The sequence below is a fragment of the Plectropomus leopardus genome, chromosome 1 (genome assembly GCF_026936395.1).
Source record: "Plectropomus leopardus strain MGB_pleo_1.0 chromosome 1, ASM2693639v1, whole genome shotgun sequence".
NCBI classification, from domain to species: domain Eukaryota; kingdom Metazoa; phylum Chordata; class Actinopteri; order Perciformes; family Serranidae; genus Plectropomus; species Plectropomus leopardus.
In genome coordinates, this window is record NC_142176.1 from 15,984,793 (window position 1) to 16,009,428 (window position 24,636).

Here is a 24,636-nt window from a genome sequence, read left to right on the forward strand (position 1 = left end):
TGAAACTAAAAATCATTAATCATTTTATCAACAGGCTAGAATTTGCAGCAGCACAGAAATCACTGTGTCACCACTGTAAATAAGCCAAAATCTGTAAGAAAACTCATGAAAGCCACGGCAATATAAAGATCATAATTGGTTTGATTTCTTTCAAAAACATAATGAGCAGCTTGGCAAGAAATGTCCCGCAAAAAATGTTTTTTTTTTTTTAGCTGTGATGGATTATTAGAAATCATTAAAAAAATAATAATAATAATTTGTTCAGAATAAGGGCAAAAAACACAATATTTTGTGCATGTAAATGTCCACAGGAGTACATGTTAACTTAAGCCACTTAACAAGCTACAACCATTCATTTAATAGACCGATGCAATAAACTATCTTAAGTAAGAACTAAATTTAATTATAAGATATGCCACTACCTTGTGCAGTCAAATATAGTTATAACTACAGTGGACAATGACAACAGATCACCACATCAAATGTATTAATAGGAACATCTAAAAGCTTAGATGTCTCCTTGTTTTTCTATGTCCAGTCCAAATTTACTCAAACAAAATGAATCAGCTATATAAAACAAAGATTCTCTCTGATGTCCAACTGCAGTTGTTAGAGTTTGCTCGAGGCCATGTTATCATTTTAAAGAGGCCCTATGGAGCGTGTTTCACTGATACAAAACCTCTTGTGAATGAAAAACTGCAACATTCAATGTTATGTTTTCATTTTTAAATTAAGTGTATAGCTTCACCAGCAGCAGTTCTGCAGACTGCTTGGCTCTTGTGTTGAAAAAATATGGTAAATGGCTACCAGATTAAAAGAGGTACTGATGATGATGTGGTAATGATTAAGAAAAAGAGAGAAAAACAACTGCAAATGTAACTGCACACTTAACTCCAGTTGATATATTCATTATTGTTAATTTGTTAGGATTGTACACTAAGGCTGATTGCACAGCCATGTTTATCTCGTCAAAGTCTCACAGCATGTATAATGGCGTTGTCAAAAATATGACTTATTGACACATATTGATAAATGCTTTCAATGCTAATTTCCAGCTGTATCAATAAGAAGCATCAGTTGCGCTTTTTTGGTCTCTTTTGTCATGATTACCCTTGTTATATTTATCCTTCAAAATGTTTTACATATTTATCATTCACATTTGTTATATTTTATGTCCTCAAGGTCAATTTCTTCCTCAAAATGGTATTGAATAGAGAAAAATTTCAAAAATTCTGAAATCGTAACAATATTTTATGAATGGATATGGTAACAAAAAAATGTAATTGTTCAGCTGCTGTTAGCAGGTTGACTTACCTGCTTCAGCCTGAACTCATTGATCTGCGCAAGTGAAGCTTCCAGCTGTTTCCTCTTGCTTGTTTTGGCAGAGCCAGGAACAGAGCGCCGAGGTGGCTTCAGCGAGGACTTCTGGGAGCTTGTCACAGATGAGGTCAAACCAAAAGATTTTGGGGAGGTAGACAGTGGGAGAGTTGAACGGGGTGGAGAGGGGACAGAGAGAGGCTTGGGGGAGGAGCAGAGGGAGAGAGGCAGGTGCTGGGGGGAGGAGGAGGGCAGCAGTTTGGGAGGTTTGGGAGAGGCAGTGCTGGAAAGCGCTTTTGGAGATGTGGTGAGGGCTATAGGGGAGGAAGATGGCGAAGACTCCCTTCGGGGCTGAGAGAGGAGTGCCAGGGGCTTTGAGTTGGCAGCCAGGCCAGTGGATTGAATCACACTGAAGTGTTGCTGTGGCCCCTCTGTGCGGGACCTGGAGCTATGCAGGGCCAGCGGTGAGGTTTGGGACAGGGCGGGAGGGGAGGAAGAGTTGGGTAAGGGTACGAGGGTTGGGGGGTTGGAGGAGACCTTCTGGGTTTGGGTGTCCTTCTTGTCATGAGGCTCCCCAGAGAGTGATCTGTCAGTCTTTGCAGTTCCAGTGCTTGGTACCAAAACCTGGGGAGGAAATGAAGTAAAAAACTGTCAGAACAAAACATAGCCTTGGGATGTGATCATTTGGGTAACATTTTAGCCACTATTTTACTGGTTTCCTGTTTTGCACCCTCACAAAAAAACATGCTGTTCTTGAAAAGTAATGCACCAAAATTATTTTTATCATGTAACCATGAACTAGAAGTTTGTGTAGAACCCATCATAATCAGGAAAGCTGCAATTACATGATCAATGTGCTGATAGGATCAGGCCACCAGGAAGTGCGCTGCGCTTTTAAGTCATTTTTCATGGTGGGCAAACAATGTAAATACACCATTACTGCGGCCCAAAAAGACTTTTTCACATTGACTTAAACGGCTAAAGAGACATTCGTAAACCCTGAATACATTTTTTTGAGCAGCACAACTCAACAAAATAATTTGTTTCATTATCAAGATTTGATCCATTCAGTACAATAACATTTCTTATGTCTTAAAAGCTGCACAATTGAATCATTTTATCCCGATTCAAGTCAGCAGAGCGCTAAACTAGAAGTAAGCCGTTTGGCCAATGAAAGCTAGCCGCTCAGCTACTTGACATGGCAAATCTCTAGCGAATTTGCTATATGGGCCACACAGTGTAGAAGTCAGTGCTGATCATCCCTGGATCACTATTTGACTAATTTTATAGTTGCAGATGAACCATTTTGGCTTCATGCTCCACTGAGCAACCCTCATGGGAATGCTGTATCCAGGTCTCTTTTGCATTCATGATAAGGAGTGGTGGTTGGAGTGGTGGATGGGTCAAAAGACACAGGACTTACCCCCAGGAGACCGGTGTTCAGAACCAAGCAAACTTTGAGAGATTTTATGCACGTCATCACCATATTTCTTTCCTAAATCTAACCTACATAATGTTACTTGTCTAACCCTAACCTATGTAACTTTACGTTAAGTATGTGACATCATCTGTGGGGTGCTGATTTGTTTTATATCATAAAAACTGTTGTATGAAGATGCGTTGCGAAAACAGATCCCCGTGTCTCTGTATGTTTTTTTCTTCCTTACCTTTGTTTTCTTCTTTGTCCTCTTCTCAGAGTCTGATAATTCACTCTGTTTGTCCTCTTCTTCGTCGTCCTCATCGTCATCATCGTCATCTTCGTCATCCTCTGCTAGGTCTTCTAGATCACTGCTGAGGGACCCGTCACTTGAGCTGTCTGAGGATGTGCCTGACTCACTGTTGCTCGCAACACAAGTGTCTGCTGGCTTCTTCCGTGGCTTCTGAGTTGAAAGGAAAAAAGCAAGAATCAGCTTCACTGTATAACGCTTTCATGTGTCACTTCTTTTTCAAACTGAGGAGTAAATCGAATCTTAGCACTGACCTTCTCTTTAGGTTTGTGGATCGGCTTTTCCACCAGCTCTGCTGGATTGCTCTGAGGGCTGCTACGGTGACTGTTAGAGGGGTTTGAATTTTTGGTTGGCTTGGTCGTTGCCTGAACGAGAGCCGGACTTGATGAAAAGCTCCCTGATTGTGTGGTGGGAGGACAGATCCCGCCGCCATTTACTGCCCCATTCACCCCTGGAAACACAAACCAGATCTACCACGTTACTAATCAGCTTTTCATGGAACTTTGGAATAATGAAACATATCAGGAACTAACTGCAGAATGGAATAAGGCTAATAAAAACATTGACTTATACATGTATCTCATCAAACATGCTGGCTGCGCAAGGCACAAGCCCAACATGACTGGTTTACATAATAAAAGATAAATTAAAAGATACTGTGAAATTAAAAGAGTGCAAGAAACTGAGATTACGAGGAGGAACACGGGGAAAAGAGAGGGAGAGGGAGGTTGACAGAATCACTAAGTGAGGACTGGAAGTCATTAAATCTGTCTTGAAAAGGAGAAATCTCATCAGAGGGCAAAGTGGATTTAGGTCGCGGAGGAAGACGACACACAGATGGAGATAGTGGGATAGGAGAGATAGAAAACGCCATTACCTCTTGGAAAAGTAATCAATTAATTCACATACTTCATCACTCACATATGATAGGAATATATGGATGTGTTGGTGTTTCATTTAAAATATATGTAAATGTTCCTGATGCTCTCATTCTGTAATTCTATTATAATAACCAATTTTTCATGATCATGATGTAACTGTGAGGATCAATGAATGGGTGCTCTGGTACCTTTAGGTGAGGCATGGCTATTCTTGCCGGGCATCCTGATCTGAACAGGACTGGGGCTGTGGTTGGGCTGAATGTGAGGGGTGAAGAATGGAGGGAAGCCGATGAAGGAGGGGAGAAAGGCGGCAGCTCCCCGTCCATGGGCTTCAGCAGCTCGCCACCACTCTGTTGAGGAGGAGAGGGAAAGGAAAGGAAAGGAAAGGAAAGGAAAGGAAAGGAAAGGAAAGGAAAGAAAATGGAATGAAGGAGAGGAGAGGAGAGGAGAGGAGAGGAGAGGAGAGGAGAGGAGAGGAGAGGAGAGGAGAGGAGAGGAGAGGACAGGGATTAAATATGCACTCCCATTTAGCTAATTCTTGCCCAAAATTTCAAAAGTCCCCATCTTACCAGAGAGTGCTCCTAGCTGGGGGTGTGCAGCCAGAGCAGCTGACATGCCTAAGGACCCCAGGCCTCCAAACTCGGGCCTGCCTGCTCCGGCAGTGTAGAGGGCTCCGAAGGCTGGGTGGTTGACCAGAGGGAAGGCACTTGACAATGTGGAGCCAATAAAGGGCTGCTCTCCTGCTCCTCCAAACAGACGGCCTGAGATGGATCCAAACCAAGGAGGTTGTGTTCAAATATTTTCAGATGAAGTCCATAACAAAAAAGTTGTGTATAAAATAGGGCCGTTAGTATTAAATTGTTAATTGCAATGTGGTTTAGTCCTTAAATAGTGCATTTAAATTTAAAAAAAAAATGCATTCATGTATTGGGCTAAGTTTTATAGCTTGAGTGATGATGTGAGTATCATATGAAACTAGAAGAACTAACGAATACAGGGGTACCAACCAACGTTTCAAAGTTAGGCAGAATTTTGGTGATGGAAAAACGGCATGGCCATTCAAAACTGTTTAGAAATGCAAAATAATGGAATGAAAACGTGATTAAAAAATTTGACAAATCGCAATGAACTATAGACATTCTGCATTAAAACACGATTTAAAAAATTAATCGTTTGACAGCTCTAGTATATAAACACATTGCCAACAAGTGGAGATGTGTTCTCAACTTTTGATTGATTAGGTTTTATTAAACACACAATACCTTTTGTTCTGTAAAAAAACATCCTGTAAAAAGAGATTCTGTTTGTAGTAATTTTGACATTTCAGCCTTTGAGTTTCCATCAAATCTTCAAAAACACACAAAATAAAGACCTGGTTCTTTGTACTGTAAACAGGATGCTGATTTATTAACCGGAGAGCTTCTTCTTGAAAACGCACATTTTCTTGTAGATAATTGTTAGTATTTAATGGCACTTTGTTTCTGACTAAACAGTCCTATATCACGGGATAAAAAGATGAATTCCATACAGGAGGTGAATTTTGCTTTGAACTCTAGCGTCTAAAAATACTCTTCTCTGACTTAATTTAACTATTTGCACACACTTAAAAAATCTTCTCTTCCATTAAGAGCAGTTTTGACATTAGTGTACAGCTGCTATGACAGTTGTTTACTGCACCTTTAGCACAACTTGTTGCCCTACTGTTAGTTTTGTATATATTTATTTGTGTAGACCAAGAACATTGTTCTGAAATTACCTCGCTGAGCTCTTTTCATGTGAGGACCGACAGGGTGTAAAAGGTAGATTTAAACAGCTTTTGAAGGTGTCGCTTCTTATCCATTTGACTATAGGAGAATTAAATACAGAACGAGCGTCTTCTATTTGTGTAAGAATTAACTTCAGATTTCGCTTTCACTGAGTGCACACTGCACCTAATTTTAAAGGGCAGCTGTGCTGTTTCTGACAGACTGACTATCGCTGCAGCGTGATGCTTATGTCTATACAGCAAACAGTCACATTTAAATTATAGATCATAATCCAGTGTCAGCACACAACTCCTTGTGTACAGTACCTAATGTTTCTTCAGTTTAGACTGTGTCAGAATATGCTGCGCCTTGGCAAAGACTGGATATTGTCGGCAAGAAAAAGAAGTGTATGTATAAGGTGTAAAAAGCTAACCTCCTTCTATCCTTTCTGGCATTCAATTTCAGCACAGAAGAATACTTCATCAACATCATCATCGTCTAGCGTTTTCCTGAGCACAATCATTTCTGGCAGGGGCGACTGCCACGTATTACCTCCTCCCAGAGTCAGATGCAATTTGGTGTGAGCATATTTCATGCAAATTCAATTTCTATTCCAGAAAAGGGAGAGCAGGCCTGCTTGATGCCTCTGCGTAAGCCAGTTAATACACATGCAAAAAAAAGTGATGACTGAAGAAAAGGAAAGTGTTGTGCACAGTGTAGATGAAAATGTCAAACTACTATACACTTGCACACACACCACAGAAATGTAAAACAGAGTGACACCGGAGCATGGTGTTTTCTGAACTGATGCAGTCTGGGATCTAATTATCCAGAGGGAGACTTTACACAGTAGGGCCAGTTATGTATGCTCTGTACTAAAACACTGAGGAAGACCGTTAATGAACATGACTCTACAGATGCATCTCACAGACTATTTTTAAGTGAGAATCAAACTGTTTGTGGTTATGTGGTGAGAAACAAAGCCTCTCTGGCGAGGTGCCGGCAGTGTGACGTATGAGAGTGTAGCTCTTTGTGTTGGCTTCAAGGCCCCTCTCCGCCACAAGACAGCAAAATCTGCCTTTTGAATGTCATTAGAATATGCTGAATATGTAGAGCCCGCCTTGCCAGCGTCAGCTAGCGGATACGAAGATAAACGACTGCATTGCAACCCCCAGAAAGGCCAGCCACAGCATTCACTTATGCCTGGGGTGCCCACCTCTCCCCCTCAGCACACACACCCCTTTTCCTTTCTAGGCATCTGCAAATGCCTTTTCAATATTAATGCTTCCAGAAGGCGAATAATTAAATCTAAAAATTTGAAGCGAGAAAGAAGCACGGGGAAAGACATACCTAGGATTACCTACTCTCTCTTCCTCACTCCCTGTCTCTCTCCCGCTCCCTCGCCCTCTTTCTCATTCTGTTTCAATCCTTCCTCCACTCTGACAAACTGCACCGCCTGCTTTTTTCATGTTTGGATGCTGCCGAAGGGGGATTAATTTGTTGTTTGTTGCAGTCAATCAAATTTCCACAGACAGATTTAAGTTAATTGCATCCGTGAGTTGATCCCAGAAGAAGAGAGCGCTACAAGCGCCGATCAGCTTTTATTCTCCAAGTGATATCCTCATCAATGACACACACGCGCACACACTAACACACACATATGCCAAGTGCGTGCTCATTTATATGTTCTTCAGATTTTTTTTTCTTAAGTGTTATTGGCAAACTGGCAAAGGACCTTGAATCAATGCAGTCTGTGATGAAACTATCTCTGCAATACGTAATTACTGATGTTACCTGCTTACACAATACACTTGACACATTCTTGTTGTTCTGATTGAGAATGTTTTTCCTTTTAATTATGATACTTAGGAAAGTGAAGGAGAGGACTTAAACTCTTTTGGATTATTCGTATGTTTGCTTTACAATGAACAAGAAACAGAAAAGAACTGGCTTGCTTAATACCCACACGGCGCAGCAGAAGTTCTGAGCTAACAGCCTGCCTCTCAGCATTTCATTTGACGCTCAGTCCAAAATCGCTTATCTAGAAAATCTGAGCACACGTAATGGCACAGAGGGATAAGAGGGATGTATAATGCATAAGGAGGAGATGCTCCTAATGGCTTCTTCTTTGGGGCAACACTGAGGAGATGGAGGACAAAACATGGGGCTTTATTTTGCTCTCTCCTTCTTCCTCTTCTCTTAACAGACAGAAAACACAACAATCAGAGAAAGCATGCTATCCCCTGCTCAGTGCAATCTTGGTTTATGCGAGTGTATGTCTCTGTGTGTGTGCGTATAGTGCGCTTATGAAAAAAAGCAGCAAGACATAAAGAAATGAGGAGAAAGAGAGTATGAGCAAATGATTCACTCGCTCTCACAAGGGATATTTGAAAAGCGCGCAGAGATACAAACACACACACACACACACACACACACACACACACACACACACACACACACACACACACACATAGATACACACTCCTCTTTGCCTAATGGCTTTGACCAATACATAGAAAAGAGGCTGGATGCCGGACAGGGCTGACTAGACACTGAGTGGCTGACAAATGTTAAATCATGCAGGCAGAGGGTCTCTGTCTCTCTTTCTCTCTCTCTTTCTCTCTCTCTCTCTCTCTCTCACACACACACACACACACACACACACACACACACACACACACACACACACACACACACACACACACACACACACACACACACACACACACACACACACACACACACACACGCATGCACAGTGTCGTGCTGAGCCTGACTCTGAGGCAGCTGGAGCCAGAGAGCTGAAGGTTGTCAGGAGACATGGCGAAGCATGTGTGTGTTTCTCACACAAAAGAGCCCCCTAATTGTTTGGGATTCATTAATGCAGCAGCTTTTCAATTGCAACCCAAGCTGTCAGGAAAAAAAAATCCTTGTAGCTGGGAGAGAGGTGTATTCACACAGGCAGCAAAATAACTGTATAATTAATACTGGGGGAAACTCATTTTTCATGGTAAAGAAATGAAGAGGATTCTGAATGCTATCGAAGACATGAAGGTGACCATATTTGGCGTGTTTTTATTGTTACATGGAAACTGTTTTGCAACGTGTGCTGGTGTTTTTTCTTCTTCTGTGCACACATGGTTTTTCGACAAAGTAGAGAGAAAAAGTGCTTCTTACCAGAGGTGCTGAGGGTGGATCCCAGTGCTGAGGGGCTCGGGGCCAGGCTGCTCTTAGAGTGGGGAGCAGGGGATGATGAAGAGGAAGAAGAGGAGGAGGAGGAAGAGGCCGCAGGGGAGGAGGTGCGAGCAGCAGACAGGGTGGGCGCAGGGGAGGCCAGCCGCTCTCCAGACTCCATATCTGTCAAACACAATCCAATCAGCAGGGTTACAATAGCAAAGCACACTCGCAAACACGCGCACTTAAACACATACACACAAATGCATATTGTCACACCTACACAACATGTTCTGGCCAGCGCACGCACACACACACACATCTCCTGACACTTTTCCTTTCACATCTCACTTCCCCTGAACAATATTTCTATTTAGCCATGCTCACTGGCTCCCAGCCTCCATTGATTGTATATGGGGTAGGAAGGATGATGACGCCTTTAAGGACTCTAATGCTGGACAACAAAGCAACTTTTATATTTTGATGCGAGAAAATGAAAGTGATGAGAATGTGTTCTGCAATAAGACGGCCACTTTTACCTTCTCAGCTGAGGTTGAAGGTGTTTGGAGAGACTCAAACAGAAAATAAACAAATTGTTCAATTTTTAGTCATTCTCTCTCAGACACACAGAGACAAATGTGCAAACAAACTCACACTAACATTTGTGTTTTTCAAACAGGATCCCTTTACATCGCCTTGATGAAAAAGAATGACATTTAAATTTAAGAGCTCTTGGAGGCCTTTAAAGACAACATTGCTCCCTGAGTCCTTTCAGTTTCAACTAGAACTAAATGGAGAGGCTTTTAGATGACGGATGCATTAACCAACACGGTAGCTTTCCATTATCAGTCTCACAGAGTCACCGTGCCAGCCATTATCAACCAACCAACAACATAAACCCTCACAAGAAACATTTGGCCATTCTGCATCCAAATATTTTACTTAACATTATTCAACTTTAATCCCCTTTCGCTTACAACTGAGAACACAATGTGTCTGTGCCCACACAGCCGCTAACTTGTGCAGCCAAATAAATACAAAACGTTTTCAAAAACACACGACTTTGCACAGGCGCACACACACACACACACACACACACACACACACACACACACACGTGAACGCGGACTCACACATTTCAACCCCCGCTGCAGACAGACACACACCAAATAACCTCCCCTGTCTATCACATCAACCTGACTCCTTTTCTCTCTTCTCCTTTTCCATATCCCTCTGCCTGACACTAATCCAGGACTGAAAATCCCCTTCAAAAGCACAGTTTGCAGATTGTGTTTTACAGGCAGGCTTTGTTATTGTGTCATTACACATAAACAGTCTCTGCCTCCATCTCTCTTTCCTTCCCTCTCTCCTGCCACCCCTCCGCCACCCTCCCTCCCTCTCTCCTCTGCAGTGGGAGCAGAGCCACTGATTAAATCTCTGAGACAAAAGCTGCTATCCTCTGAATATCAAGTATCAGCCTTTCGCCAGGAGCAACACTGACAAGAGAGAGGGAGAGTGGGAGAGGGAGAGAGGGAGAGCGAGAGGCGCGGATGACAAGAAAACCTGCTGCAGTCCACGGGGAGGAGGCTGGTGTGCCATCGGACTTGGGCAGCCATGACTGCCATTGCTGCAGTGAAAAGATGGTGGTTGTGTAATTATGAGCAAGGTCAAAGGTCTTCGGAGTGGCCTCTCATGCGACGTGACAGGATGTGGGTTAAAGAGCCAAATTATCAGCCCGAACGGCAAATAAATGAACGTTACATATTAGTTGCCATAATAAATTTCTGGCTGAGTGAAGATGAAGTGTTTTATTGTAACCAAAAACTGCTACCTCTCTGCCATATTTTGTTGCATGAATGGCTGTCACACTTCTGTGCTCCTTCACTTCGGCTGTCACCCTTTAAATGTCAGGTTAGGGTGAAAAAAAAAGTCTTATACAAACAAAAAAAGTGTTGCTTTTTTTCCATGGTTGATCCTGACAAAAAAACGTAAGTATCATTAGAAGTGTGAAGAAAAATGTAGAGGAGCTGTGGCCCTTTATAATTATCATAATGCACATGAAAACAAAAGGCTTGTGTCTCAGAGGACGAGCAAGCTTATGTGGTGTCAGCTGGTAAGTGAAGCGGATCATTCCCTACCTTTTCACGGGGAGGCGAAAAACAGAGAAAGAAACAGAAAGATTGAAGGGGGGGAAAGGATAAGCAAGACAATACTCTCTGATTTTGTTGTGGAAAAAAATGACAAAAGAAAGGAAAAGAGTGGAGAAGATGAAGGACAGGCTGTAAACCGTTCCTGTCGTTTCTCAATATCTGCACTTAATGTCTCGCCTTGTCAAAACGTGATGATGTGAACAGAATTGATTTCCCCCCTAACAAACAACAAAAAAGCAATCCCTCCTTTGCAGAGGTGTAAAGCAGAGCTACCCTCCCCCTCATCTTCTCTCATCTCTCACAATCTCTCAAAAGGCCTCTTTCTGGGATGAGAGATGGAGAGAGAAAGGACAGCGGGGGGAAAAAAACACTGCGTGGCAAGTCCATCTTCCTCCGACAACTACAAACTGATCACTTAGTGCAATTAAATCTAATAACAATAATAAGATTGAGCTCAGCAATGTACCACCAAATGCACAGCCACAACAATCATCGCAACAATAATGGAGCGCCAAGGTATTTAAGGATCCAATCCTGACTTAATTATGAGAAATTAAAATGGATTTAGCATCAGAATTAGCTTGATTTTATAGGTAATTAACAGCACACCACAGTGGTGGTATAAGGCGAGCGTTATAATCTCCGTGAACGGCTAAATCAATTTGACTTGAACAACACCGACCAATCAACACGGAGCGGTGCTACCAGAAACAGCAGGTCTCGCAGATGCAAGGAGAGGGAGAATTTATGCTAATGGATGAACTATGATTTATAAGATGTGTTCCAGCGCCAGAGTCAGAGTCACGTCCACAAATACACCACAGCACCCAGCTGTCAACGCATGCAGCTAATAGTGGCTGGATGCAACGGCCCTTCAGGAGATAGTGTAGCTATAAACAGCTCTGCGGTTTTATGATTGCATGTGTGGCCTTCATATAGGAGCCTTCACATGTCAGTATCATCTGAAAGGAGGGCAGAATTGTATAAAGGAGAGATAGAGTGCGTGCGTTTGGTGGTGGTGTAATGGCCTGTGCTGCTGTGGCCTTACATCATGCAGTTGTGTTGCATGTGTGTAATGCGTGAAGCGTTTTTTTTTTTTTTTTTTTTACAAAAGACTGCCAATACATGCGCCTATAGATGTGTGTGTGTGTGTGTGTGTGTGTGTGTGTGTGTGTGTGTGTGTGTCACAGCCTCAAACAATTCAGCCCCCTGTGTGTGTCTCACTCCTGCCCCTTTCCTCCTCGCCCCTTTAACACACACACACACACACACACACACACACACACGTACACACAGTAACAGATGGCTGATACTAACTGAGATAATCCGCCAACAGAGTCATCAGCATGGATCAGTGGTAATCAGAGTGTGGACACAATGTCTCTTCTCCAGCCGTAATGGAAGGAGCGCCTGGCGCAAGAGAAGGGAAATGCATTATTCCCCATGATGCCCTGACCCCATTCAAAGACACACGGTGGCTCCCAGCTCTCTCTCTTTTTTCTCTCCTTACCGCAGCCGACAAAGACTATATCGTCGCTGCTTCCGCAAACGTCTGCTCTCTCCTCTGGATCTCTTACTCCCTGCCTTTTATTGTGATCTGCAAGTGTGTCAAACACAGACCTCTATTTATCTGTGTCCTGCTCCGAGCAGCAAACAAGAGAAATGTCAACATGGCAAGTGTGTCATGTTGAAGGTTGCTGGTGAAGAAGAGGATTGGAATGAGTAATCCACCATTAGCACTTCTTGTTTAATCAGGGAGTCGTTGCTTTTTTTATTATTACTTTTCTTTCTTTTTTTGCTCCAAACAAAAAAATATTGACTTGTTTTTATATTAACACTTCCAGTAAGTAATAAGCATCTTTCTGAGAACTGACAATACTTGTCTGGTATCATGGAGCTCCTCTGGTTACCAGGTGACAAATTTTTACTCAGTTGGCATGCAAATAATATTACCAAAAGGCACATGCACATATACACAGAAGGGTACCTTTTGTTGTGTTTGTGAAACTGACTCTGAATCAGCAAGAACATCTTTTATTTCTGACCTTGTATTGCTGCTGCTGAGGCACACTGTTTGAACTTCCCATCTCTCTTTCTCTCTGTTTGTATATGTTCGTGTGGGTGGGTGTGCTTTTGTAGACACGACATGTGCATATGGATGTGGATGTTTGTACTTTGCATGCTTGTTGGCAATGAACACTAACTGAGCAAGATCATCTTGCTTACAGCGGCGTGCACGCACAAGCTTGCTTGACCCCTTTTCGCCTCACCCTCATCCCTCCCTTCCCTGCACACACACGCACACACTCACACCGTCAGCCAGGAAATGACATAACCAGGCATCTTGGCAAAAATTAAGTGACAACCTTTGTCCAGAGTCAAACATCAACTCAGAGAACATTTAAAGAGACAGTACTGTGTGATATCACGCCACACCACTGGTTGCAGAATCTGCCAATAAGACTGCAACTAACTTTTATCTCCATTGTTGATCAATTGATTAGTTGTTTGATCTATAAAATGTCCAAAATTAATGAAATATTCCATCACAATTTGTTAAAGCTCAAGTTGATGTTTTTTTTTTTTTACCAATTAACAGTCCAGAGCCCAATGGTATTCAGTTAACTCACATTTGGACTGCAATTGACAATTACTTTTATGGGCAATTCATCTGCTGATTATTTTCTTGATTCAGTGATTATTTCTTTGGTTTACAAAATGTCAGAAAATGGGGGAAAATGTTGATAAGTGTTTCCAAAAGCTAGAGATCATGTCTTTAAATGCCTTAAATGTTGCCCACAACCTAATGATAGCGTAAAAAGAAAAGGGATATATTCACATGTAAAAACCTGGATTCAAACTTTTTCTTTTTCTAAAAAAAATATTTAAATGATTGATTGATTATCAAATAACTTGGCAATTAATTTAATAGTTGAAAACTAATCAATTAACTGATTAATTGTTGCAGCTCTGTATCACATGAGAAATTTCAGCTTCTGCCTTTTTTACAGAACAGCTAGAGGTGATAGGAAAAGGGATCAGAGAATGGGGATAATTCAAAGCAAGGGGCTACAGGCTGTAATCGAACCCCGATCTCTGCTAAGTACTAAGCCTAAATGGGGCGCAAGCTCTACCTGGTATGCTAGAGGTCCCCCTAAGAGTTTTGTATTTTTAATTAAAAATGACTTCATTAAATGGCTAATGATAAGAGTGGTGTTTAACTCAGGGTGCTTTGACACTTTGGAAAGACAGCCTTAGTGCAATAAATTTTACCTTACCTAATAAAAAAAATCACTGAATCGTGATAGCGGATTGGACATTTGCAATACTGCGTGAGTGCCTCATGAACTGACGGTGGATTGAGCCAAGGCCTGAAAGGAGTACAAAGAGACAGCATGCCCCAGTGTGGCCTGTCTAGGTGACAACAACTAGAGTGACTCAGACCCCTCCCTCGGCTCTGCTCCTGCCCAGTGACAGATGGCAGAGCAGGGCATGTAGGGGATGGGCACCATCTCTCACCCCGCCTCAGCTAGCCTTGGCAGTGGTGCTGGCCACAGGTCTTATTACAGCCACACCACACCACTGCCTGCCTGCCTGCCTGTCTCCATGTAACACTGGAGCTTACCATGCTAGAGCTGCTTACTGCCTGCCAGGGCAAAAAGGTAATGATATGGTCCTGTGTGTCGCAAATGGCAGAGCGTGGAGTTAGCACGGAAGAGTTTCCAGCTTCAGTATTCCAGTCGTAAAACACAAACACATGCGTATCCATGTCGCTGTAAGAGGCTTTAGATAAAATATAAAACCAAATGGCATGCTGCACGCTTTCTGTATATTTTCGAAAATGACAAGAAATCAGCTCTTGCCAAATGGCTTTATTTGCCTTTTCAAGCATACTGTAGATGCCAAAGGCTGGAATCAACACCCCTACTCACCATCCGTCTCTGCTGGGTTCCCAGTGACAATAATGTGATTTTGGGACATGGTGATGACTCGGTGGAGAGGAATAGGATAGGCTTGTCACTTGTGTTTGATGTCAAACCTATGTGTGACAGAATAGTGTTACTCAGCTCAACCAGACATAGCACTACTCCCATTTCCTGGCCATAAATAGAAGAGTATGAGCCGGTAGTGAGTGTGTGTCTATGCGGTTGTGAAAAAGAGTATCTGTGTGCATGTGCCGTTGTGTGCACCCATATGTATGACTCTAAGTATCATAAAGTAAGCTCAATAAGAAAATTCCCATCTCTGATGCTCATTCGCATCTGCATCCAGCCAGAGCTAATTATTCTCCCCATGGTAACCTAGCAGGGTCTTCACATCAAAAAACCAGAAGTGTGCATCAGGCAATCATCCCTGATGAATCTGCCCTTCTCCCTCTGCTAGCCACTCACACTCATCTGCCAGTCTCACTGCTCATTACGGTTTTTCTGCAGACTGAACCAGATCTGCTCGCCACTGGCTGCATGTGTCTACAAGAGTCCATAATGACTTTGGAGCAGTTTGGAAGCACAGAATATAGGCGTCTTGATGTTTCGAAGAATAGCACATACATTCATGAACACGTGCACACACCAGATGCATTGGAGGCACAGTGAGTCGTAAGCCAATGCCTGTTAAGGTTAATTATCATTTAGATTACAAACTGTAGTATTTCACATTTGCTCACAACAGAGCTTCACTGTATGAAACTCAATGCAAAGAGCCAAACTGATGATTTGCAAAAAATGTACCCTGAGGCCTTAAACATTAAGCTTAGATACTAGGCACACAGCTCGCTTCACAAAATACATCCCACATATTAAATACAGTCCTTTAAACTTTCCAGTATTTAACAAGACATTTGCAGACGTTTGCAAAATTCATCAGCATACTGAAAATACATTTAAAACATGCCATATTACTTCCAGTGACATTGCCCAGGTTAGTAGCACTAATACTGCAACTGCTGTCATACTAACTGCAGTATCTAGTATTTTTTGTATTAAGTCTAGAAAAAAAACCATTTGCAGTACGACTGATGCAGAACAGGCAAGCTGCAGTGAACTGATGCTTTGAAGCAACAATCACTTGATGTGTTTCAGCTGTAAACATTTTGCTTTTGACATCACAAGTCTTTCTTGCTTCTCTTAAGATGCACACGTACTATATGTATATCATTTTTTTCCTTGTGCAATATTCCTCAGATTAAGTTACAGTGACCAGAAATAAAACATATCCAAAGGTAATAACGGAAATGTTGATGTTATTTTAAAGAAATCAATTGTACAATTGCCGAAATGACCACACATGAACAGCAAAAGATAGTTCTTCGCTATATAACTAAATACTTTAAATGATGCAGCTGTATTTGTTTATGGAGTGTGATTTTGAGCCCATATCAGGTATCAAAATACAGAAATGTTTTAACATAAACTAGGGTTGGAAATCACAAGAGACCAAGGGTACCAGAAATATAATTTCTATTTGAAATATTACCAATTTACATTATAATAAAAAAGAACTTGGCATCCATATATCAATACAATATTGCCAAGCAAAATATTGCGATATATGCTGTATCGACACCCCCACCCCACCCTGAAACTGTGGATTACAATTGCTGAGTGTGACTTCCTGTCTTAATCCAAATAAGATATCCCACATTCCACAAACTCCACATATATAAATAAATGCAGGAAAAACAAAAATACATAAAATGGAATAACAGGAAATAGCATCACTTATGAGGGAGTATCAAGTAAAGAAGTAGAGAGATAGAGCGAGGCAGAGAGAGAGAGAGGGAGAGAAAGGGGGGGGGGGGATGAACGCAGTACTCCAGATATGCATAATGCAAATGACATGCATGTCAAATGGCAAAACAAACTGACAGTGACAGAACAATGGAATAGCCAGAGAGCAGCGAGTCTGAGCAGTCGTTGGAGCGCCGTCTGTCCATTTCTATGGGAAGAAACCATTCAGAGCCTGTTCTGTTCAACTGAAACTTTACTTTGCAGGAGATAACTGATATCACTGTGCAAATGTGACAGAATTCAGATAAGTGGTGTGATGGCAGAAATAGCTTATTCATGACTGCCAGTTAGAAAAGCCCAGTTTTATTCTGAGCCCAACGCACATAATGTGGCGTTCAACAGAACAGGGCGAGTAGTACATGCACAGTCACAGACACAGATCTTAACAGCTCCCTTCAGCCACATAAAGCTCCAGTAGCCACATTCCTTATTCACTGACCGAACTGTCCAAAGGTATCTGTGAAATCACTTTTCTTGCAATATTACTTCAGCATCCACAGTTATTAAAACCAAACAAAAATGCAAAATACTTCAAAAATGTTGATTAGACCCATAATGAACCTCAGTTTGACATCAACTGTCAAAGACAGAGACAGTAAAATTATTATATTTTTCTACATAGTCAAAGAACAGCCCCACATATTTTTAAATTTCCTGAAACAGCCATTTATTGTACACAAGATTGTTCCATTACTGAGAATCTCTTTTATCCATTAAGTATGGGAAGGTGGTGTTGTTGACTTCCATCTCATTAGGTTTAAACACCAAGCCAGTGATGTTATATTAGCTATAGATCTGCTAGGGTTGCCAAATAGAGCCACAATGGCATTGGGCTCCATATTACCATTTTCCCACCGAAATCAGTGTGTGTACATGGGTTTTTAAAACACTGGAAACCCCGCTAACAAGGGCGACAGACTCCTTTCAAATTGTCAGTAGACCAGAAAGGTGTACACAGCTCTGCTGCAGACATTATGCCTTTCTGTGCTGACTAATTTAAATGATGTTCAAGTGCTGCTTGGATGGAGATGGACGGTATTTTCTAGCAGCCATCATTGCATTGTGCTGGTTAAAGGGTTAAAAATAGCACCTTGTTGTATTTCAACAAATGCTGACGGAAGCCATTCGGAGCTAGAGCTGATAAATACCCGTGACTAATGCAGTCATTTGACCTGGAATTGAATGGGGATTGTAACCTGTCCCATTAAATAAAAAAGCCAGATGGTGGTTGGTGCAATGGGATAGATGCATAAGTGTCACAGTAACAAAGCACTGAAAATAATCGTCTAGTAGTTATGCAGCAATGTACAATGCCAAAACATCTGCACATTAGGGGTCGACAGATTATGGGCCTGGCCGATTATTGGGGCCCATATTTGGCATTTTGCTGATAATCTGTATTGGCATTTTATTTTAATGATTGACAATAAAATTAATTAATTAAAAAGTGCAAGGAAAGTGTCCGCTTTGGAGGAACTATTTTTATGTCATTCTTCAGGAAAAAAAAAAAGTTGCTGGGAACTTGTCTATGATGTTCAACGTTTAAGTTTTTGTGAAAGAGTTTGTTTTATTCGAAATTCTACAAATGTATATATCAATTCCAAATATCAGTTATCAGTCTCATTAACTACTAATAATCAGTATCAGTATCAGCCCTGAAAAAACAATATTGGTCAACCACTACTGAACATGGTTGCAGGTGATGGATGACATTTCTTTTTTAATAAGGGCCCCTATTTTTTTTTATCCTTTTTTTTCTTGAAAAGCCTAGCTTTGGTAAATTAATTGGTAAACAACCTATCTTTAAATCAACAAATATTTTGATCATTTCAACAACACTTGTACTCAAATGGTTCTGCTCTTTCAAGTGGTGTTAAAGATAAACAAAATGCATAATTATGTGTGTTACTATCAGTTGGGGAGTTTGAGTTCCCTGGTTCCTTCAACTTACTATTTTCATTTTACATTATGAAAAGGATGCTCACTTCTCCAGCTTGATGCTGTCTTTATTATCTCTCCTGACATCCCCCACCTTCACACCTTTCTCCGGCCCAGTCTCTCCTCTCTCACTCTGCTTTTCATCCTTTCCCGCTTTTGTCTGAATTAACATTAACAACACCTGCACGTAACAACTTCATTAAAGGGACCTGACTTTTCCGTTCGACATAAACAGACAAATGCTAAATGGTAAGACCAAGGTAAACACGCACTTAACATGAGGAAGTAAACATGTTAGGTGTTTACAGTGGCGTACAATCCACACTGTTCCAGCGCCGAAATCAGATGAAGGTCTTAAAAGCTATTGAGCAGTTTCACAACAACAAGCTGGCAACATAAGCTGCGATGAGAGAAAAATCCACCAGCATTAAACTCAATATGTCAATCACTTGTATTCCTCTGTTCAAACGGGTGCTTTACTTAATGCTAAACATGTGAAAATGACTGGCTGGAAGAGAATAGTGTTGTATTGACAGAGAGGGAGGCAAAGCAGCGGGCAGTCAGCCACTCTGTTCTGCTTCACTGCAACATGGGAGGGAGGCCAGCATGGACACACACACACACACACACACACACACACACACACACACACACACACACACAGACACGCAGATGTAAAAACACACACTCACACATACAGGCATGCACACTTGCACAAATGCACACACACTGATACTCTCTCTTCCTCTCGCGCTCTCTCACACACTCTCACACACACACACACACACACACACACACACACAGTGCAGCAGGTGAGGTGCCAGCACATCACAGCGCTGCCATTTTTCAGTGTCTTGCTCAGGGAGAAGCGCTCTGACATTTTATGAAGCACTCTGCAGAAATCAGCAGCTTGTAATGGCGGCTGGACTGTCACTCCTTTCCACTCTTCACACTCCCTCTCTCTCCCTTCCTCACACACTGCTTTTAAGATATTATCTCCTGTGATTAGCATAATCTAATCAATTTTACAAAATTGGCTTTTAATTACAAAGAACAATCTCTTCTTCTTACTCTCTGTTTTAAAAAAGCTTTAAATGTCTTTAGTATTTTTTTAAAGGCAAACTAAGGCAAGAAGTAAAACAGCAGCAGCAGGAGAAATTAGTGGATATAAAGTCAGGAAAAAAAAAACACAGATCATTGGGTCCATCTTTGAATTGCAGGTTTTTCCTGAGAAAATATTTTCTAGCCGTTTTGACATTATGAATTATCAGTCTAGTAAATGCCCCTATGCTTTTCCATGAGATGGTTTAGACGTGTATACATTTGTTGTTTTCTCCACTCTTGGAATCATGGATATTACCATACGTGCTTACTGGAAAGGCCTTGTGATTAGAAAACCCAGCTGTTAAATATGTCCTCTGCATAAAAACAGGGATCTATAACCATGATTAACTCTCTGGCATGTTGTTGTGCCTGACAAGCTCCCTGTTGAGCAATGATTAACAGTGAGTGACTCTACAAACCGCTGCTAGCACATTATCACAATGTTTAGATTAGCCAGTCCCTCATTGAAGCCATTACCGCCGTGGCTAAGCTAACAGTCGTCTTCGGAAGCTGGACAGCCGGCAGCCTGTGGCCCCGACAATTTACAACGATGACAAAGCTTGGCAACCGTGCTCTTAACTTTCCCCAAAGTTTCACTCAGGGCCAGAACATTTTAGAGTAACTCAGAATAGTATGCCCACAGGAAAACAAAATGTGATTCAACTTGAAATATGTGGGAAGTGTCGAGGCCAAATCTCTGAGTGTAGGCTACGCTATAAACCTTAAACTAAGCCGATTTCATTAATGTGACATTAGCATTTGTAATGAGAAAAGGGGGAAAAACCCCTTGGGACATCTTTGTTCTGTCACCAAAACTGCACACACACATGCATGCCCACGCACATAGACATAAACAGACACAAACACATAAGCCGCAATATCAGACACTAATTTACATCCATATTACACAAGAATCAGAAGATGCAGCCAAAGCACAGAAGAGAGGAAATGTATTTGCTTAGGTTTTATAATGAAATATCACAGCTTAGTCTCTGTAAACTAACTGTGACAGTTAGTAAATCTGTTCAACCTTTTCTGATGAACTGAGCTGATAATTCCAGACAAATAAAGCCTGGCATTCACTCCCACTCTGCCGCTCCAGACAGAAAGTATGGGAGGAAGACAGTGTCAAGGGCATATCTTCAACGATCTCATCATTTTTATTTTAAACTTGCCAGTACACGTCTGCGGTACTCCCCGACTTGGCGCTTTGCGTGGTGTGTGATGACACCCCTAGTCTCTTCTTCCACAAAAAACTTGCCCACATTAACTCATTCTGTACCTTTCCAGACTCCACAGTAGCAGAGCTGGCAAACATCTACATGACGATTTGTTGTGTAAGTGACTGTAAGGTTTTCATTTAGTCTATATTAAGCTGCACGTTTACAAATTGACCAAAATAGCTTCAGGGCCTGACCAATGGCCCTGTGTGATTAGTTGAACTGTTGTTTGTGTGAGCGAGTGACGTCAGGACCTACTGACCTTAAGATAAAGCTGAAAGTTGACAGTGAGATAACACCAAATAAGAATGTGCTGCTTCCATGTTGCTATGGAGGTAAGCGTGTTAAGTTGATAAATACATCAGTTCTGTCATTTTTTGTGTGAAACAATTTTATGTGTGATTTCATGATAAAATATGACAGAAATTATCTTTTTTCAATGTCACTGATGTTCTGATCTAAATTATTATCGTGTACAGAGAGTATTGAAGAAATTGTGAATAGTTTGGGGTTGGTATGTGGGGAATGCAAACATGGTTATGAGAACACTTGAATATCTTATCTTTCCCTTTCTGCTCCCTTAGAAGACATGAAGACACATTTTCATATTTGAACACATTAAAAATAAAACATGGAGTAGTGGTGGTGGTGGGGCTGATAGGAGAATCAATAGCAGTTCTGACAAAAAAGAAAATTATGCATTACAACTATGGGCAGTGTTGGGACTAACTATGTAATGGAGCTACATAATAAATCACAAGATAAATGTAACTGTAATCTGTTACAGTGACTGGGTAAAATAAATATGCAAAATTTGGTGATTACAAAGGGTTTACATCTGAATTTGTCAAAAAATAACTCAAAAATGTAACATTAATCCTGCTGCTTTGCATCTTTCTGCCATGCAGGAATGTCTTTTTTTTTTGCATATTTTAAACAAGGACCAGGAGCAAAGAGTCGTTCTGTTAGTTTATTAAAACTGGTGCATTTATAGAAGAGCCAGCATGTCCCAGTACCATATTATAGCAGACAACTAAATGCTTGAATGCCTTTGAGTTTGGTTTGTATCCAAAAGATTTCTCCATTAGACTAATTTTCTTGCAAAGCACTGAGACACTGACTGACTTCAGTGACACGAAACCTTGTAATGACGTTTGCTGCCCCCAATAATGAAAGTGGTCTATAATCACAGAGTGAAAGCTGCCTTTCCTGGATTTGCAAGTAGGACGGGGCAATATATAAACATTGTATCGATAAGGTGATATGAGACTAGATTGATTTGGGATATTGTGATATCATAAATGTTGTCTTTTCCTGGTTTTAAAGGCTGCATTACAGTAAAGTGATTTTCTGAACTTACCAGACTGCTCTAGCTGTTCTACTATTTGCCTTTATCCACTTAGTCATTATATCCATATTACTGATGAGTATTTACCAAAAAGTGTCATTGAATAAATATTTTGTGACTATACCTTATCAGGGAATTTGGTAAAAAAAAACAAAAAACATTTGAATATTCTTTTGTTCCCATAATGCAGAACCTTATTTATAAAACATGCATCAGGACACCCCAAATGCAACATATTTTTCCAATGTAGTTGCATTACTAAAATCCGTTTCTGATGGATTAGTGTTTTCTGTTTTTATGACAGTGAAGGGAATTTGTCGCAATTGTTGCGTAACTTGCCAAAATGCTCACAGCTGGCGAGAGTGCAACTACAGCAAAGCCACTTTCACTTGTTTCCAAATGTTTAGGTGATAAATTAAAGGACGCCAATCAATTCAGCATCAGGAACAATAAACTGGCCACTAATTAATCAGTTTAACTATGAGCTCCACTGATCTATGATTATATTAAAATGCTTTTTGAACTTTTATAGTGCTGATAAAGAAGGTAGTGAGGTGTTGACTTGGGACCTTTTTTGCCATTCACACAAAACTAACTGTAAAATTTAAAGTGCTACAAAATTACCAAGAAACTTAACTGTGTGGCACAAATAAAGTACCACTATGTGTCTGTAAGAAGTCTCTGACAAGGCTTAAAATGACATCAAGTCAAGGAAATTCAGTGAGCTGAGATTAAGACCAGAGCTGTACAACATGGTGGTCACCGCAGTTGCCTCGAGGCATGCATAATGTTACTTTCACGCGGTTTGTTCTTTCTTTCTCTCTTGCTGCTCTGTTATTGTGACATCTGATTCAAACTAGTTCTACTCCCAAAAGATTCCGTGAACGCAAAGTAAAGATGTCATTGTCCGATCCTTGTGTCCTTGTTTTTGTGGCCCTGCCTACCTTTTCATCACTGTCAAAAGACAAAATCAGGGCAAGATATATCTGGCAACACATACAGAACTTTTTTTTGTCTTCACAGTCAAAAGAAACTTAAATTTCAACTGAATATTTTACACAAATAAGGAACACTTTTTTTATTCTCTGCAGTTCAATGTGTGATAAAATATGATACTTTTGCCCTTACACGCAGAATAAAAAGATAATAAATGAGCGTCATAATAGAAAACGGCTTCACTCTACCATTTTTCAAGTATCACCTTTCTGCTGCTCTTTCCAGGACAATTTTTCTCCCCCCTGGGGGCAAATGTAGAAGACCCTTTTAAAAAGTCCAGCTGTGCCTTTAAAAGAGTTTTGTCACACCAGCCATGGGGTGCTTTGAAATGCTTTGCAGAATATCCACAAAATACAGCTCCTTTTTTCCCTGTGACATGGCCCTATTTCCTGTGTCACCACACTTCCTCTGTGTGATTTCATACAAAAAGTCAAAATATTTGAGCCTCCATTGTTGACTGTGTCAAACCTAGCCTTGACATTACTGCGCTGCAATCACACTCCCACAGGTGGATACACACGTGACTATAAATACACACACCGACACACAGAGTTACCTGTGTTACTGAGCCTCAACATTTCTATTTTTTCATGCGAAACTATATCCACAGGCCCGTCCTCTCATACTTGAACCAATCACAAAGCCTCCTTTTTGTTACCTGATATTATTTAAGGTGGGGCTAAAGAAGGAAAGGAATAATAGCTGTGGCTTTACATGAATGTATGCTTGTGTTTGGTGTGTGTTTCTGCACCTCTGTCACAACGAGCAGATTCCTAGTTTGGCAAGGCTGAAACTGAAGCTGCCTGGGCCTGTTGTTGATAGCCGTGTCTCACCCACTCACTGCCCCAGAGGGAGTCAGGACCAAGACCACTGCTCAGGGTCTGTCTGTTCACACACATGAAACACAGGCTTGGATTACACAGGGCTCAAATATGACTCATCCCAAGGAGGGGGTGGAGGAAGGCCCTGTCTGTTGTTTTGCACAAATGCACACACACGCACACACACACACACATACACACACTGCCCGCAATCATAGCTACATCACAGGCTCAGAGAGAGGACCTTGTGGTTCCACACACCTGCCAAAGACAGATGTTAAGAATAAATCAGAGAGAAGCTCAGAGTGAAGAGAAGCTCCACACTGCCGTTAACTCCACTAACTCACTACACAGTACACTAACTGGAGAGCAAACAGCTGCACATGATAACACACACCAGTGATGAAAGTAACAATAGCATGCGTG

General features: G+C 41.3%; 1 protein-coding gene across 11 annotated transcripts in view; it reads right to left on the reverse strand.

Annotated features, from left to right (window-relative positions):
* Positions 1-24,636, reverse strand: part of baz2ba (bromodomain adjacent to zinc finger domain, 2Ba) — a 100,821-nt gene that overhangs the window by 28,734 nt on the left and 47,451 nt on the right. For 10 of the 11 annotated variants that reach the window (XM_088076340.1, XM_088076307.1, XM_088076336.1 and 7 more), the window contains exons 3-8: positions 8,848-9,027; positions 4,495-4,686; positions 4,114-4,275; positions 3,299-3,495; positions 2,985-3,197; positions 1,315-1,941 (exon numbers count right to left, since the gene is read on the reverse strand). In XM_088076340.1, the coding sequence (XP_087932466.1) occupies positions 1,315-1,941; positions 2,985-3,197; positions 3,299-3,495; positions 4,114-4,275; positions 4,495-4,686; positions 8,848-9,027 (1,571 nt within the window). The remainder of the gene's footprint in view (positions 1-1,314; positions 1,942-2,984; positions 3,198-3,298; positions 3,496-4,113; positions 4,276-4,494; positions 4,687-8,847; positions 9,028-24,636) is intronic. The other variant, XM_088076329.1, reaches the window with a different exon arrangement.